This window comes from Anarhichas minor, unplaced genomic scaffold (genome assembly GCF_050575085.1).
Source record: "Anarhichas minor isolate MPS153535 unplaced genomic scaffold, ASM5057508v1 ptg000114l, whole genome shotgun sequence".
Taxonomy (NCBI): Eukaryota; Metazoa; Chordata; class Actinopteri; order Perciformes; family Anarhichadidae; genus Anarhichas; species Anarhichas minor.
The window spans coordinates 1,511,523-1,527,670 of record NW_027466560.1 but is presented as its reverse complement, the minus strand read 5'-3'; the positions used below and the strand labels follow the sequence as shown (position 1 = coordinate 1,527,670).

The 16,148-nt window shown below is 44.2% G+C and overlaps 1 protein-coding gene across 2 annotated transcripts; it reads right to left on the bottom strand.

Annotated features, from left to right (window-relative positions):
• Positions 1 to 7,411: 7,411 nt before the first annotated feature.
• tab1 (TGF-beta activated kinase 1/MAP3K7 binding protein 1) lies at positions 7,412 to 15,449 on the bottom strand. Of its 2 annotated transcripts, none has more exons than XM_076082964.1 (11): positions 15,386 to 15,449; positions 14,733 to 14,863; positions 14,340 to 14,493; positions 13,985 to 14,080; positions 13,396 to 13,522; positions 12,455 to 12,571; positions 12,014 to 12,125; positions 11,189 to 11,333; positions 10,560 to 10,773; positions 9,983 to 10,136; positions 7,412 to 8,253 (listed from the first exon to the last, which is right to left on the bottom strand). In XM_076082964.1, the coding sequence occupies exons 1-11, from the start codon at positions 15,416 to 15,418 to the stop codon at positions 8,028 to 8,030; spliced, it is 1,509 nt and encodes a 502-aa protein (XP_075939079.1). In that variant the 5' UTR covers positions 15,419 to 15,449; the 3' UTR covers positions 7,412 to 8,027. The 2 variants fall into 2 exon arrangements, with proteins under 2 accessions (XP_075939079.1, XP_075939080.1); XM_076082965.1 differs by having other exon boundaries at positions 7,412 to 8,250.
• Between the last annotated feature and the right edge of the window lie 699 nt (positions 15,450 to 16,148).

Below are 16,148 nucleotides of genomic sequence, written 5' to 3'. Positions count from 1 at the left end.
AGTTGTCTAAACCTAACTAAGTAGTTTAGTTGTCTCAACCTAACTAAGTAGTTTAGTTGTCTAAACCTAACTAAGTAGTTTAGTTGTCTAAACCTAACTAAGTAGTTTAGTTGTCTAAACCTAACTAAGTAGTTTAGTTGTCTAAACCTCACTAAGTAGTTTAGTTGTCTAAACCTAACTAAGTAGTTTAGTTGTCTAAACCTCACTAAGTAGTTTAGTTGTTTAAACCTAACTAAGTAGTTTAGTTGTCTAAACCTAACTAAGTAGTTTAGTTGTCTAAACCTAACTAAGTAGTTTAGTTGTCTAAACCTAACTAAGTAGTTTAGTTGTCTAAACCTAACTAAGTAGTTTAGTTGTCTAAACCTAACTAAGTAGTTTAGTTGTCTAAACCTCACTAAGTAGTTTAGTTGTCTAAACCTAACTAAGTAGTTTAGTTGTCTCAACCTAACTAAGTAGTTTAGTTGTCTAAACCTAACTAAGTAGTTTAGTTGTCTAAACCTCACTAAGTAGTTTAGTTGTCTAAACCTAACTAAGTAGTTTAGTTGTCTAAACCTAACTAAGTAGTTTAGTTGTCTAAACCTAACTAAGTAGTTTAGTTGTCTAAACCTAACTAAGTAGTTTAGTTGTCTAAACCTAACTAAGTAGTTTAGTTGTCTCAACCTAACTAAGTAGTTTAGTTGTCTCAACCTAACTAAGTAGTTTCCTGTGAAGATGGAAGTTTATTTTGAAATTGACAGGTGTTGCTGAACTTTTGTAGGAAAACACATTAAAAGTGTTACACTTCGTAAGATATCGTACGAACCGTTGTATCAGGATGTGTTGCCTTATTGGTGCGTATACCTTCATTTTAGGGAAAACATCTGTGTTTAGACCCTTTCCTTCTTTCAACAAAATACATGAAACTACTCGGTGTGTTTATGTTAAATATACAACGAGGATCCTTCATGAGGGAAGCAAAGTCTGTATAACTTTGCTCTAACAGGCCGAGAACCTTCTGCATTAAACCAACTAACAACCAAATATATTAATAATATAATATTTGTTCACAGCAGCGTCGTGGACATTACTGACGTCAAACCAGCTGATACTTTGGTTTTAAATGAGCAGATCAACATTTGTAATTACAAAATGTATCTGGTCCAGAAACTTGTAACTAAAACAAAAGTTAAAAATAAATCTAAAATCAGTTTTTATTTCTGATGAGCAGAGAATCTGAATGAAACAGCGACATCCTGACAAAAGTAAAGACGGACGAACCTGAACATTTGAAACCTTTAATGCAAAAAAAAAAAAAAGGTCAAATTTAAACCGATTATTGTAGACGGGCACCAAACAGCCAGCTTCTGTCTCCACGTATGAAACCCGAACTGCTCAAGAAGAAACACACACACACACACACACACGTCTCAGATGACACTGCAGATATGCTGCTTCATGGAGGACTTTGATGTCTGCACTGCAGACAAACTGAACCGGTACCGTTGGCCACAGGTTTCAGAGCTTCCCTCAGATAACATTCCAGAGTGACGAGACAGAAAAGTGGAGCCGGAGACGGAGCGTCCGACTGAACCGCAGGCGGGTTTAGAGAAGACGTGTAAAAGAAGCAGCAGAAAATACACCGTGTGTTTTATCAGGACGACGAACGGGAAAGATTCATCTTTAAAGAGGAACGGATCAACTTTTGGGGAAATGTGCTTCTTTGCTGAGATTTAGATGAGAAGGTCAATAAGGCTGGAGCCTGGAGACGCTTAGTGTAGGAGACATTTCATGCTAGTATTTAGTTATTATATATATATATTATATATACGAGTAGGCAGGTACAGGACCAGCATGCACCAGGTTTTTTATCAGAGCAGGAGAGGCAGCGACAGGATTCTCTTTGTCATTTCTTTGCTTGTTTATGATTCTGAACGGACAATGAACTCATCTGTCTGCATGAAGCACAAACCTGCGGTGCGTCAGTGGCCCTTTCATTCATGTCTGCTTTTGCTTTTTGTCTGAGACAAACGGCCACTACACCGAGGTTAGCATGGAGACTGGAAACAGCGACCCAACCCAACATATCAGGGCTCACTAATAGGTGGGCCGCGGTCCGGTTCCGGACCCGAACGCCGTTGTATGCGGATGGTTTATGCGGACCCGGACCTAAAACTGATGATTAATAAATTCTAACAGAGCGCTTCTATTTTTTACCGGCACAGCTTTTCCAGCCTGTACGGCACTCGTTCAGCGTCCAGGAAACACTAATCACATGCGTTGTAGTTCATACACTGTATGTGTATTCCTATAAGCGTCGCAACTCCAGTGACATTTGCACACACGGGAGAGAGACCCAACAGTCAGAGAAGTTATTTCACATTGTGTTCTCTAAGAAGAGAAATGTGACCAGAGAGACCAGAGACCAGAGTCTTCAACCAGGAATGGACAGACTCGTACGTCTTCATTCGTCCTACAGGCAGTTTAAACCAGAATGTCTCACATGTTCAGAGAATGTGAAGCGTCACTACGAGACAAAGCACGACTCTTTTGAGCAAACGCACCCACTCACATCTGATATGAAGGTACAAAAAATGGGCAGACGTTAATACACCTGTTGGCTACTTCAAAATATATATATATATATATATATATATATATATATATATATATATATATATATATATATATATATATATATATATATATATATATATATATATATATATATATATATATATATATATATATATATATATATATATATATATATATATATATATATATATGTGACTAAATCATAGAACAAGTTAAGACATTATTTGGTGTAGTAAGTTCTCTCTAACTGGACCTCACTGAACTTTAATTGAATACCTCTGCAATATATTAACACATTCCCCCGTTACGACGCCTCTAAACTCCAGAAAGTCACAACAGAATAGTCCTGCATGCAAAGCACCTGGACAAGCACCACTTGGGATTTGAACGGATAAAAAAAAAAAAAAAACAGATTAAAGTGTAACTTCCTCCCGAGGTCTGGGTCCACCCGCTGCATAGTTTATAAAAAATGCAAAATGAAATAGCGGAAAGATGAAACCACGCCCACTTTAACAGCTGCAGCGACTTTAATTCAGCCAGTGAGAAGCAAAGGGCCAACATGCAGAATCTGTATCTAGCTTGTTATTAATATCTATGAGAAGATATTTAGATATGAAGGCAGATATCATCCAGTAGGAGACTCAGGAAGCTGAGCTGGTGTCACGTGACTCGTCACCATCAAACATGTGATCGATCAGAAAAGGTCACCATCAAAAATGTCATGTGACTTTTTACTTTGCTTTTTTTAAATCACCATTTATTTTCTAAATAAAATCACATATCAATTTAAGAGATTGTTGGTATTAATATATATATATATATATACACCATGTGAGACCTGATATATATATATATATATATATCCCAAAGTTTTCGGTCATTTTTCTAATAGTTCAAACTGTTCTCATGAGCAGCGTTAGAAATGCAGATTATTGCTGATACGCATGAATAACTTCCTGTTTCTGTAGAATATATAAAAAGATCCTCATAAGCAATAAAACGTGTGAGTGAAGAAACGCTTCCTACTTTTGGACACGAGTTTCTCTCCACCGTCGCCTTTAAACACAAAAACACAAAAACAAGCACCACATCTGATCACACACACATGTAGAATAAAAGTACTCCAGCTGTGTCTACGCTCAGAGACTAAAGGACACACACACACACACACGCGCACACACACACACACACACACACACACACCTCATGTGTCTTTACCTCTCAGATCTTCTTCACTCTCTTATTCCGACGCGGAGGGATCCAGGTGAACGACACACGGCTGCCGGGTGACACTGACGAGCCATCAACAGGTGACGAGAGCCAGGTGAGTGTGAGCCGAACAGCCCACCCTCAAACACAGCAGGTATGCCGACCTCATTGGTTGTGTCTCCAGGATGAACACACCCACAGAGTGGCGGGTCCACGCTGTGGTGCAGCTACAGCGCTGACTGATAACAACAACATAAAAAGGTTAGATTATAATCATTAACTTCCTGTTACTTCCTGTTCACACTTCTTGTTTTTATTTGCAGAAAGAAGATGATCAAGAAAAGCTATTCAGTGTCTTGCACAACATACGACACCAGAGAGACCTGAGAGACCAGAGAGACCAGAGAGACCAGAGAGACCTGAGAGACCAGAGAGACCAGAGACACCAGAGAGACCAGAGAGACCTGAGACTTTAACCAGGAATGGACAGACTCGTACATCTTCATTATTCCTACAGGCAGTTTAAACCAGGACGTCTCACATTTTCAGAGGCCGTGAAGCGTCACTACGAGACAAAGAAGTCTTTTGAGCAAACGCACCCACTCACATCTGATATGAAGTCACAGAAAATAAAGGATCTGGGCACAAATACCCGACAGAGTGAGAACCCGGAGGCACACAGGAGGCGCAGGTCTAGCTCCACATCGCCATCTGATGGACGGACTGAGGAGCTCTGCTTAAAACACACCAAAGTCATCACTTTATCTGACTTATAATTTCTGAGCTTATCCCTCGGTGTCATTGGAGGGAAGCGTTGAAAACACACGAGGCTCTCACCGGACGTAAATAAACACAATCTATCACTAAGAACTTTATTCTTCCAGACAGCAGCGATGGTACATTGGGTCAAAGTACTGCACCTGGTACTTCTTCTCCAGACTCAGATATTGTACTTTTTACATTATTTGAGAGTAACCGGTTACGTTATAATATCAAGATTAAACATGTAAAACATGTGATTGATGAGGATCATATTGGGAAAACTTGAGTTCCTGAATCGGGACAAAATTTGAGATATGGGCGTAAATATAAAACAAACACGCCCATGAGACACAACGAAAGAGACAAGAGAACAATGTGAGGGGAGAGAACGAGCCCGTGAAAGAGATTCTGACTGATTCCACCAAACAACAACAACCATGTGTTCAAAGAAAAACAGACCATAATATAAATGTGATGCCGGTCCCTACGTCGTGGTTTTATTCATCGTTTCGTTGTTTTGTCAGCAGCAATGTTCTACAGGGGCCCGTCATCGTGCTCAGGGGCCCGTAGTAACTTCCTTCCTTATGCTATTGGCTGGAGGCACTGTTGAGGTGCCCTTGAGCAAGGCACCAAACCCCCAAAACCCCCAGAGACCACAGAGCAGCTGGACTCCCCGGTTGTCATGAATCGACAGGCTTTTACTTGATGACATAAATGAGACGACGAGCACAAAGCCTCACACTTTACAACCGCTCCCGACGAGTTCATTGAAGACACGTTTCATGAACGAGGCCTCAGCAGGAGGACACATCACGCCCCACAATGAGACGTTTGGAACGCGGCCTTCGATACCAAACAGCTCTGTGCTCCAACTGCTGACACGACGGGTTTAACGTGGAATCATTTGTCTCCCTTCTATTACTCTCTGTGTGCGTTTTCTAATCAGTTCCCTGATTGAGACATTTAGGGATTCATATCGGCGTGAAGTTAATTCAGGGAATGAGATGAACTCCTGGCGAGAGGAAGGAGGCTGTGGATGGTGACTGGTAGCACGAATCCTACAAATACACATGACTTCATATAGAATCACTGACAGCATACGATGCAAGTTCATATTCCCAAAGTGTAACGTTTGAAAATGTTTCTTTAAGAAGAGACTCTACAGGTGAAGATATTTCACTAACAGATATCACCATGAAACCTCACCAGTGCATCACTCACATTAAGAGGATTATTATTTATATTACAAGCTTTCCGAAATATGTTTAAATATGCAAATGAGGCACCAACTTTTGGTGCAGTGTGAAAGAAGACGAGTTCTGGAAGATAAACTAAAATCTGTAAATTGATGAGCGTATGATAAGTGATGTTTTTGCTTCACCGTCTCACCTTGAAGGAGGAACATCTCTGGTACGTCAGCCTGCCTGTCATCACCTGAACACAGCAGAACGCTCTGCAGCCAACGCAATGTTTAAACCTGCTTCAACTCTGGAAAAGAGGACATTAGTCTCATGAACATCAAACACTGAGATGTATTATTAACGGGTGTTTTGATCATTCACATGAGGAAGTAGACTAGAGAGTGACACTGCTGTGGCTCCATCGCTCAGCTCCTCCTGTAGACCACCTGATGGTGCGTTAGATTTCTCCACCGCTGTGTTATGAACAGGAGCTGGAGTCTCCGTCCGTCAGTCAGAGCTCCTCCTCCTCATTCCTCCTCCGCTGTTTGTTGGATCTTTAAAATATGTTCTTTCCTTCAAAGTGAATCATTTCAACACTAAATGTACAGCATGATGCTCGGGAGAACTTCCTTTGACACCACATGATTGTTTTAGAGTCGTCACCTTAAAATAACAGCTTCAAGATTATTTTGGGTTTTCCGGACAAGTACCTCACACCCTGAAACGACGGCGACCTTCATTATGACTCATAGCTGCACGAGTTCTTCTCTGGAATTGTGTTTGGAGAAAACTTAATGAGAAGTCGTATAGAAGTCTATGAGAAAATGACTCTACTTCTCTCTTGATTTATTACCTCAGTAAACATTGTAAACATGAGTTTATGGTCTCAATCTCTAGTTTCAAGTCTTCTTCAATACAGCATGATGTTCATTTAGTACATTATGGTCCATTTAGAGTCAAACAGACCATAAAGCAGGGGATGCTTTAGGGCGGGGCTTACTGTGATTGACAGGTCTCTACCAGAGACGTATACGGCGTCTCTACGTCACTCCTCCTCAGTCCAGATATGGTCACTTCCTGTTCACTGGTTGAGAAAAATTCAAGATGGCGACGGCAAAAATCACAGAAGACGAGGCTTCATAACATCCACAAACCAATGAGTGACGTCACGATGACTACGTCCACTTCTCATATACAGTTTATGGTTTTTAGTGAAAGTGGATCATATTTTATGGAGAAAATCACTACTTTTCGTTCATATTTACGACAGCGGCGTATAAGTGGAACTGTGATGACCACATTTGATGCTGCTGTTTTCGTTGCAGTACTTATTCAGTGTATTTGTACTCAGTCAGTACTCCTCTTTACACTACTTCTTGTTTCCAAACATAGGAAACCCCTCATGCATGCAGTAGTAGAACATGGTGCACGTTGACTTGTACGCAGTTGTTTTCATGAAGATAAAAGCCGACTTTCCTTCCTGAGATAAACTCTGCTGCTTAAATCCGTTTTAATATCCTCGTTTGTTTCAAAGTGAAGCCTCACAGAAGATCTTCTTCTTCTGAGTCACCGCTACGTCGCTGCTCCTCTACAGCCTCACGTAGAATGAACACTATATATATTATTTAAACTCATCTGTCGACTGAGACCCTGCAGGAGAAAAAGCGAGACATCAAACTGAGCCGTCATGAGCAGATATACTTTCATTACAAATTAAAAGGTACTTTCAGAACATCTCTTGGATCCATTTGAAGGCCTCACAGAACGTAATCATTCTCACGTCCACGACGTTGAAATCACACTGAAGCACAAACATCACTTCATGGTTCCTCACCGGCTCATCGATAAGTGAGTAAAATACAACATCCGGCTCGTAAAACAACATATAAAGTCAACATTATTATCAGAGTGAGCTCACGAGTGAAGCGTCTCACTTCCTGCTGTGGTGCACGCGCTCAGTGTCGAGCAGAAGGAAGACGACGTTTATGAGCATTTCAACAATCCTGGAAACTCCAGATTCATCTCCTTAAATAAAGATTCAACGTTATTAACTTTGGTCTTTTGTTGTTCTTTGATAATAAATAATAAAAACATTGGATATCGGGGGGCGAGTTCAAATTTACGTTGAGGAAGCAGATTTGTGACCCGGAGTAAAAAATAAACCTGTAAATGTTTATAACCTCAGTCCTTCCTCCATGCGTCCCCGTGCACCGTCAGCTCACTTATTGTTTTAGTTATGATTCAGTAAAAAGCATTCCATCCCCAGTCCGTCTCTTTCCAACTGGACCCCCAGCATCCTCCTCACTGGGGTCCCAGTCCTCCCACGGTGCTCTGGCCGTCGCTGTGGTCGCCCCCCCACAGGCGGTAAAACTGACTGAAGTCCACGTAAGGAGGGACCCTCCCCGTCTCGTCCGGCTGAGCCGCCTGGCTGCCTCTCTGCCGGAACAGGCTGCCGTCTCCAGAGCTGGAGCTGGAGCTCTGCGTCTGGGTGTTGGTGGACTGGAGGGTGGCTGTCGGGCTCTGGCTGCTGGGGAGAGAGGAGGAGGAGGAGGCAGGTACGAGGGTGGGGATGGAGGAGGAGGAGGCAGGTACCAGGGTGGGGATGGAGGAGGAGGAGGCAGGTACCAGGGTGGGGATGGAGGAGGAAGAGGCAGGTACGAGGGTGGGGATGGAGGAGGAAGAGGCAGGTACGAGGGTGGGGATGGAGGAGGAGGAGGCAGGTACCAGGGTGGGGATGGAGGAGGAAGAGGCAGGTACGAGGGTGGGGATGGAGGAGGAGGAGGCAGGTACCAGGGTGGGGATGGAGGAGGAAGAGGCAGGTACGAGGGTGGGGATGGAGGAGGAGGAGGCAGGTACCAGGGTGGGGATGGAGGAGGAAGAGGCAGGTACCAGGGTGGGGATGGAGGAGGAGGAGGCAGGTACGAGGGTGGGGATGGAGGAGGAGAAGGCAGGTACCAGGGTGGGGATGGAGGAGGAAGAGGCAGGTACGAGGGTGGGGATGGAGGAGGAGGAGGCAGGTACCAGGGTGGGGATGGAGGAGGAAGAGGCAGGTACCAGGGTGGGGATGGAGGAGGAAGAGGCAGGTACCAGGGTGGGGATGGAGGAGGAGGAGGCAGGTACCAGGGTGGGGATGGAGGAGGCAGGTACGAGGGTGGGAATGGAGGAGGAAGAGGAGGAGAGGAAGGGATCCGTGTTGCGGGTGGAGAGGCAGAGGAGGGAGGTGGAGAGAGGGAATGGGCGGGGGGGAGGAGGAATGGTGGAGAGAGAGAAGAGGGAGGCGGAGAGGGGGAGAGGGGAGAAAAGGAGTTCAATTATGGGCTGCATTATGTCGACGGAGGCCTGGCAGGTAGAGGGGTAACACGAGCTACAGGAGAAAAGAAAGGAAAGGAAAGGACGAGAGTGTAGGAGAGGGACGAGAGTGTAGGAGACGGGACGAGAGTGTAGGAGACGGGACGGAGGAAAGACAGACACAGATGTGAGTCAGACAGACAGGACGGAGTGAAAGTCATCAAAAGGAGGACGAGACACAGAAAGCCGGTTCCCTCCTGGACTCGAGGCTGTGGGTGATTCTTCTGATGTGAAGAAAACACGTCTCTACTTGAAGTGAAGATCATCACGTGGGACCGGGTCAAGGGTTCGATTCCACAGTATTCATTGTGCTTCATTGGGCCTCATGCGTGACTGCGCTGTGCACAGTGTTCAGTGTTCATGCGTGCAGGTTGTCTCCACCAGTTGGTGGTGAAGAAAAGAAGCTTGTTAACACTGTCTTATGTCTTTGAGACGTATTGAAGTGTAACGACGGGTATCAACACTAGTACACTTATCGGTTCCTAATCAATACACTTATCGGTGCTTTTTTATTATATTGTGAGAATTAATAACGGAAATAAACAGTTTTAAATACTTCACCAGCTGTTGTTGATCAGCCTTCTGTGAAAAGGACTCATGGAACAATGAGGAAGTGAAAACCATGCTGACACATAAATAAGCATCGCAGTAGAGGGACACAGGGGAGCGAATATCAAGCCTACCTAAAGTAAATATAGCGAGGGAGGGAAGAGGGAGTTATCTAAAACACAGCCAAAATAAACTGAGGGAGGAATGAAGCTCACACAGTGAAAACAACAGCAGAGAGAGAACGGAGGGAACGTTTAAGTTCAGGCAGCGGAAACACAACAAGAGGGAGGACAAACGTCAAGCTCACCCAGACTAAACATAGGAGTAAAGGGAGAACCAGGAGAGGAAAACAAGCTCACCCTGGTGTGGGGGTTCCTTCCTCCAGGGTGGAGGCGGTGTTGGTTCCATTGGTGAGAGTATTTTGTGAGGGCATGACCAGTGAGAGGGTGACGCTGGTCTTACTGGTGCTCTGGCTGTTGGAGTAGGGCACTGACACTGGGTAGATACGTCCACCTGAGAGAAGGACGGACAGGTAAACGGTTTACATTCTTAGATGTATAAAGCAGTAGTTACCACCCGAGAGTCAAAAGATAATCAACAACAGCAAAGAAAGTAATTAACTCCGTAAGATTATGTTTTATTTTTAGTACATTGATACGACGCCGTATTAAGAGACACTGTACGTAGAAAAAAATAATAATTAAGGTGCACATTTAAGGTAAATTATGTTTTTTTTGTGTCTAATTTTGTCTCATTTTTTTGTGTATCTATGCTTGTGACGACACGGTGATTGTGGGATAAAATCACGAGTGTTTCTGTCTCTAAATCTGATTGCTACGGTATAATCTGCGTTGGTGCCGCCGGTATGAAGGTCTGTCCCCTCGTGGAGGATTTCCATAAAACCCAAACCGATCCCAGAATGCCCTTCTTCTTTACCCTGCGTGGGCGTGAGCGTCCCGTCGGCCAGCGGGTAGTTGAGCGTGCGGATGAGCAGCGTCATGTCCTCGTGTCGTGAGCAGAAGGTCGCCCGCTGACGGCCGGACACGTAGACGTCGTGGTGCAGACGCTTCACGCGCTCCACCACCGACTGAGCCACCGCCTCCAAGACGCTCTGCAGGGCCAACTCCGCCGCCACCATCGCTACGATCTCCTACGGGACGGAACCGCAGAGGAGAAGGATGTTAAAGAGGAGGAGGAGGAGGAGGAGGAGGAGGAGGAGGAGGAGGAGGGGGAGGAAGAGGAGAATGATGTTAAAGAAAGAGTGGAGGAGGAAGAGGAGAATGATGTTAAAGAAAGAGTGGAGGAGGAAGAGGAGAATGATGTTAAAGAGGAGGAGGAGGAAGAGAAGGAGGAGGAAGAGGACGAGGAGGAGGAAGAGGACGAGGAAGAGGAAAATGATGTTAAAGATTTGAGGAACTAAAGAAGAGAATGAGGATGAAAGTAAAGTACAATAAAAACAACAACAAAGTGGTGAGAATGTTGGCTGAAGTGGGCGGTAACTACCAGGATGGATCGGCTCACCCGATTGGATGAATGGGCTCACCCGATTGGATGAATGGGCTCACCTGATTGGCTTGTTCGGGGCCGTGGGCGGACTCGAGGGCGTTGATGAGACCTTCAGACATCAGCAGCAGGAAGCCCGTCACGCTGTCCAGAGAATGGCTGCCGTGAATCTCCGGCTCGGCGATGACCGGCCTCGTCTTAGCCGCACTGAAGGAGGACGGGAGGAGACGGAAGGAGACGGGAGGAGACGGAAGGATGCGAGAGCAGAGGAGTTTAGTTGGGATAGGGAAGGAGAGAAGTGGACGAAGAAGAGAGACGCCGGACCTCAACACAATGAAACTAAATGATCTCTTACGCTTCGTCCACATCACATTTCCTGCCTCCTCTTTGAAGACAGAGATCATATTGAGTTTTATTGAGGATCATAAGTGCAGTGAAACACTGACTATGGAGAAGAACCTCTCATAACCACACTTCTAAACTTCACTACTGTCTCTTTAAAATGTTTCAACAGCCAACAGTTTACCTTCACACACAGTTCTTTAAAAACACGTCACTCGTCTGTCTGAATGCTGAATAAGAAGCTACATCTAGCAGAGCGTTATCTCAGACTGGAGTCTAGAGTCTATTAACAGACGTTATATCTTGTTTCTTTAATCTGTACAACAGAAATCCAACAACAGAAACCTGAATACAGAAACAGGGACTTCCTGGAATTCACTGTGCCGGGACAGGAAGTAGTTTGTTTGTTTGACTTGTTTCAAAAGACTGTTTTCAGAGCGTAAGTGTTGACAATATAGATTCTGCTGTCGGATCTGTGCGTCCATAATAATGAATATCAACAAAGAAGAAAGCAGGAGAGTAAAGAAGAGTTCACAGTGTTTCACCTGAGCAGCTCGATCTCATTGTAGTTGAACTTGACCCGATAGTCTCCGAGTCTCCTGGTGCTGCTCTGACCTGAGATCTGACCCGCCTGACGGACACGAGATGAATCCACACCTGTAGAGAAGAACAGTGAGAGGATGAGGAGGAAGAGGAAGAGGAGGAAGAGGAAGAGGAGGAGGAGACAACACCGCTAATCATGCCGACAATGACCAGATCATGTGACGGTCTGATGGTGTGAGGGTCTGACGTTGTGATGGTCTGATGGTGTGATGGTCTGATGGTGTGATGGTGTGAACCGTCTGATGGTGTGATGGTCTGACGGTGTGATGGTCTGATGGTGTGATGGTCTGACGGTGTGATGGTGTGAGGGTCTGACGGTGTGACGGTCTGACGGTGTTGTGACGGTCTGATGGTCTGACGGTGTGACGGTCTGATGGTCTCACCCAGAGCAGCCAGCCTCTGCAGCTCGTCCTCGTTGTCGGTGCTGTGCGGACGACCGATCTGGAGAACCTGGTTCTGACCATCGCTGCTGGACTTGCACAGCAGAGCCCGGTTGGTCCCTGGAATCCCAAAAACAAACAAAAAACACATTTGAGGATTCACAAAGCGAGAATGTGGACTCTGGTAAGATGAAGTTCATGGTGTTCCATTTCATGTTGTGTTCCTCGGCCTTCAGGTACGGAGAGTTATCTTTAACCAAAGGCATTAAAACATTAAAACTGACTGATCAATACCACGATCGTTAATTATTCAGCACCGGAGCTCGTTTAATACCGGGTTTCTGAACACACCTCTACCTTCAGATACGTAAAACGTGAACTCTCCCTACGTAGACGTAAATGTCTTTCTCTAAGGAAAACGTTTTGGGTAATACCTTCATGAATCCCTCTAAACGTTACACACTGTTCCTTTCATTGACGCAGCGTTTTAATGACGGCTGTTAAACGCCCGCTGCCTCGACTCCTCCAGTCTCTTCCTCGCCTCCTCTGCTCGCAACGGACCGGAGAGGAGAGGAGAGGAGGAGGCTAGGAAAGGAATCGATGACGTACACAGACTGAGGAACGAGAAGAGCTCTCATTCATCTCTGCTCTGCAGTGACTCTCTGTGGTACTTTAGACAGATGATGAAGGTGGAGGCTGAGACAGATCAATGATCCATCCACTTTATATTATTATATATACATATAGTTCTTTATAATGCATTTAACACTTCTTTATTACATAATAAGGTAATGAAGTAGTTTATGAACATGAGAGATTATAATCCTCCCTCTCTACAACGGATCAGATCAGCACAACAAACAGGAGCAACTATTAGATCATAAACGTGTGTAATCCTGACATCTGCTGGAGACGTGTGTGTGTGTGTGTGTGTGTGTTCATACCAACACTGGCGATATAGAGCTTGTTGTTGAGGATCAGAGCCACTACGGCCGTCGCTCCTCCAGACACCTCCTGCTCCAGCTCCTTCAGACGCTCCTGCACCTTCTGATTCTGGTGGAATGACACATTCTGAGGGGGGGGGGGGGGTAACAGAGGAGAGAATCAGCACGAGGGGGCGGATCAGGAAATAAAAGAGGAATGAGCAAGAGGCTTAAGACGAGGAGGAGTGGAGGAGGAGGAAGAAAAGGAGGCGAGATGAGTACATTACATTACATTACATTACAGTCATTTAGCAGACGCTTTTATCCAAAGCGACTTACAATTCAGAGTCTATCACATTTCTACACCGTAGGCACAACTACAGGAGCCATTGTAAGAACACCGGAGATGAAAGAACAGAGAAGAAGCGTGAGAACAGAGAAAAGGGAGATTATGATGAGATGTTTTTCTGTGTGTGTGGACCTCGTGTGTGTGTGTGTGTGTGTGGACCTCGTTGTGTGTGTGGACATCGTTGTGAGTGTGTGTGTGTGTGTGTGTGTGTGTGAGTGTGTGTGGACCTTTTTGTGTGCGTGTGTGTGTGTGTGTGTGGACCTCGATGTGTGGTTGGAGGTAGTTGGACAGGTGAGCTTTCTCAGCCAGAGCGTCATCTATCGTCTCAAAGTAGCTCTTCTCCACCACATCGAAGGCCTGTGACAACAACAACAACAACAACAACAACAACAACAACAAACACACACACGTCAAACACACGCTCCAAAGATCGTAGACATGCATGTGAATCAAAGTTTGAAAGAAGTGACTGTAAAAAGTGTGAGACAATCAGTTCTCCTCATGCTGAACATTGAAAATCCTCACTCTTCCCAGAATATAAACTCATCATACTATGTAATACTTAGTACTACACGTGAAGCGTGTAACACACACACACTCACACACACACACCGACCTGAGTGAGGATCCTGCGGACGTCGCTGTCCGTGTGACTGGAGTTGAGCTGTCCGAGCAGCAGCTCTGCCGTCAGACACTGGGAGGCGAAGCTGGCCACTCTGCTGCCGTCGTAACCGTTAAAAACCCCGTACAGGAAGCAGCCGTCCTCACCTCTGATTGGTGGAGAGAGAGGACAAAAACAACTCTAAATGGACCATAATGTACTAAATGAACATCATGCTGTATTGAAGAAGACTTGAAACTAGAGATTGAGACCATAAACTCATGTTTACAATGTTTACTGAGGTAATAAATCAAGAGAGAAGTAGAGTCATTTTCTCATAGACTTCTATACAACCAGAGGAGTCGCCCCCTGGTGGTCACTAGAGAGAATGCAGCGTGAGTGTCTCACCTGAACCTCAGGTGTCCGTCCTCGTTGGGGTGGCTCACCGTTCCTTTACCATCGGGGCCGTACACACAGTTGGTTGCGGTGCCGACACCGCACATCTCACACAGCGGGAGGTCGTCTGTCCAGCTCTGATGCTGCCAAAGGACAAAAATATACAAATAAAATGTTATCAATCTATACATATACACATCTATACATCTATGGAAATATTTATTGTTTTCTCCATAACTCTATAATATATATATATATATATATATATATATATATATATTATTATTATATAAAGTATATGCTAATATTCCGAGCAATGTAAAGCCAGCACCAGTCACACTTTAGTCACCTCCTCCTGCTGTCGTTAACAGAAACTGCCCCTGGTGTTTACGACACTAATAAATCGCTTTACGTTGAGGTTGAAGTTGGTGGCTAACGTTAGCTAGCCGATGCTAATACTGTCGGCTAAACTAAACTAGCATAAAACTAAACTAGCTAGCATTAGCATCACTGAACCAAACGAAATAACAGTAAAAGAGAACACAACAAACAGAGACTACCACTGGAGGAGACGAAGGACATCGAATACACTATTTAAAGCAGCACAAGAGTGACATTACATGTTAGTGAGACCGACAAATAGCGGAGTTTATAACGTAACTTACGCTTTGCATCAAATTCCTGCGCTGGGCCGCCATGTTGGACGGTGCTTGTTGCGTTCACGGCTTCATTGTGAGGGTCGAAATTACAAGCTTCATTATTATAAAAACACACCCTGCAAGTGGAAAATGATTTATAATACGATTAAATGATTAAATTACATTTTTCGTGGTTGCTGTGATAGTGCATTGTTATTAATATAAAATACCAGGAAACCTAATACGCAAACTGGCATTTAGCAATTTTAGATCAGGTATTTCTTCTAAATGCTAAATTTACGACATCACTTGAAGGCAGCATACGTATACATCCGTCAAACTCGTGAATTTTGTATTTATTTTTTATTGCGATGTGTTCGTTGTACAGTTGCTATTTAAAACGTTTCCAGTACAATGCTCTTCAATTGATGCAATAGTTAATAAAAATGAGGAAACAAACACTTCCGGTTTGTTGCTACATTGGTTTTTATTAGACAATAACGCCGCCTTATGGTTTCGTTATGAACTACAACAATAAACTACATTTAGAGCATCATTTTATAGATAATTAAGTCTTCGTGACATTTGAAAATATATGCATGGCTACAAGTATACTTGTAAGTTTTACTTTGTTCGCTTTGTCTATATATTCTGGTAGATTAATGATACATGTATCTGTTAATATGATATAAATGACTTTATTTCTGAGAACAAGTGCATAATTAGATGGTAGCCTACACTTTGTCAATTAAATACGTTTTGTTCAAGCTTACTACAAGCCTAGTTCTCA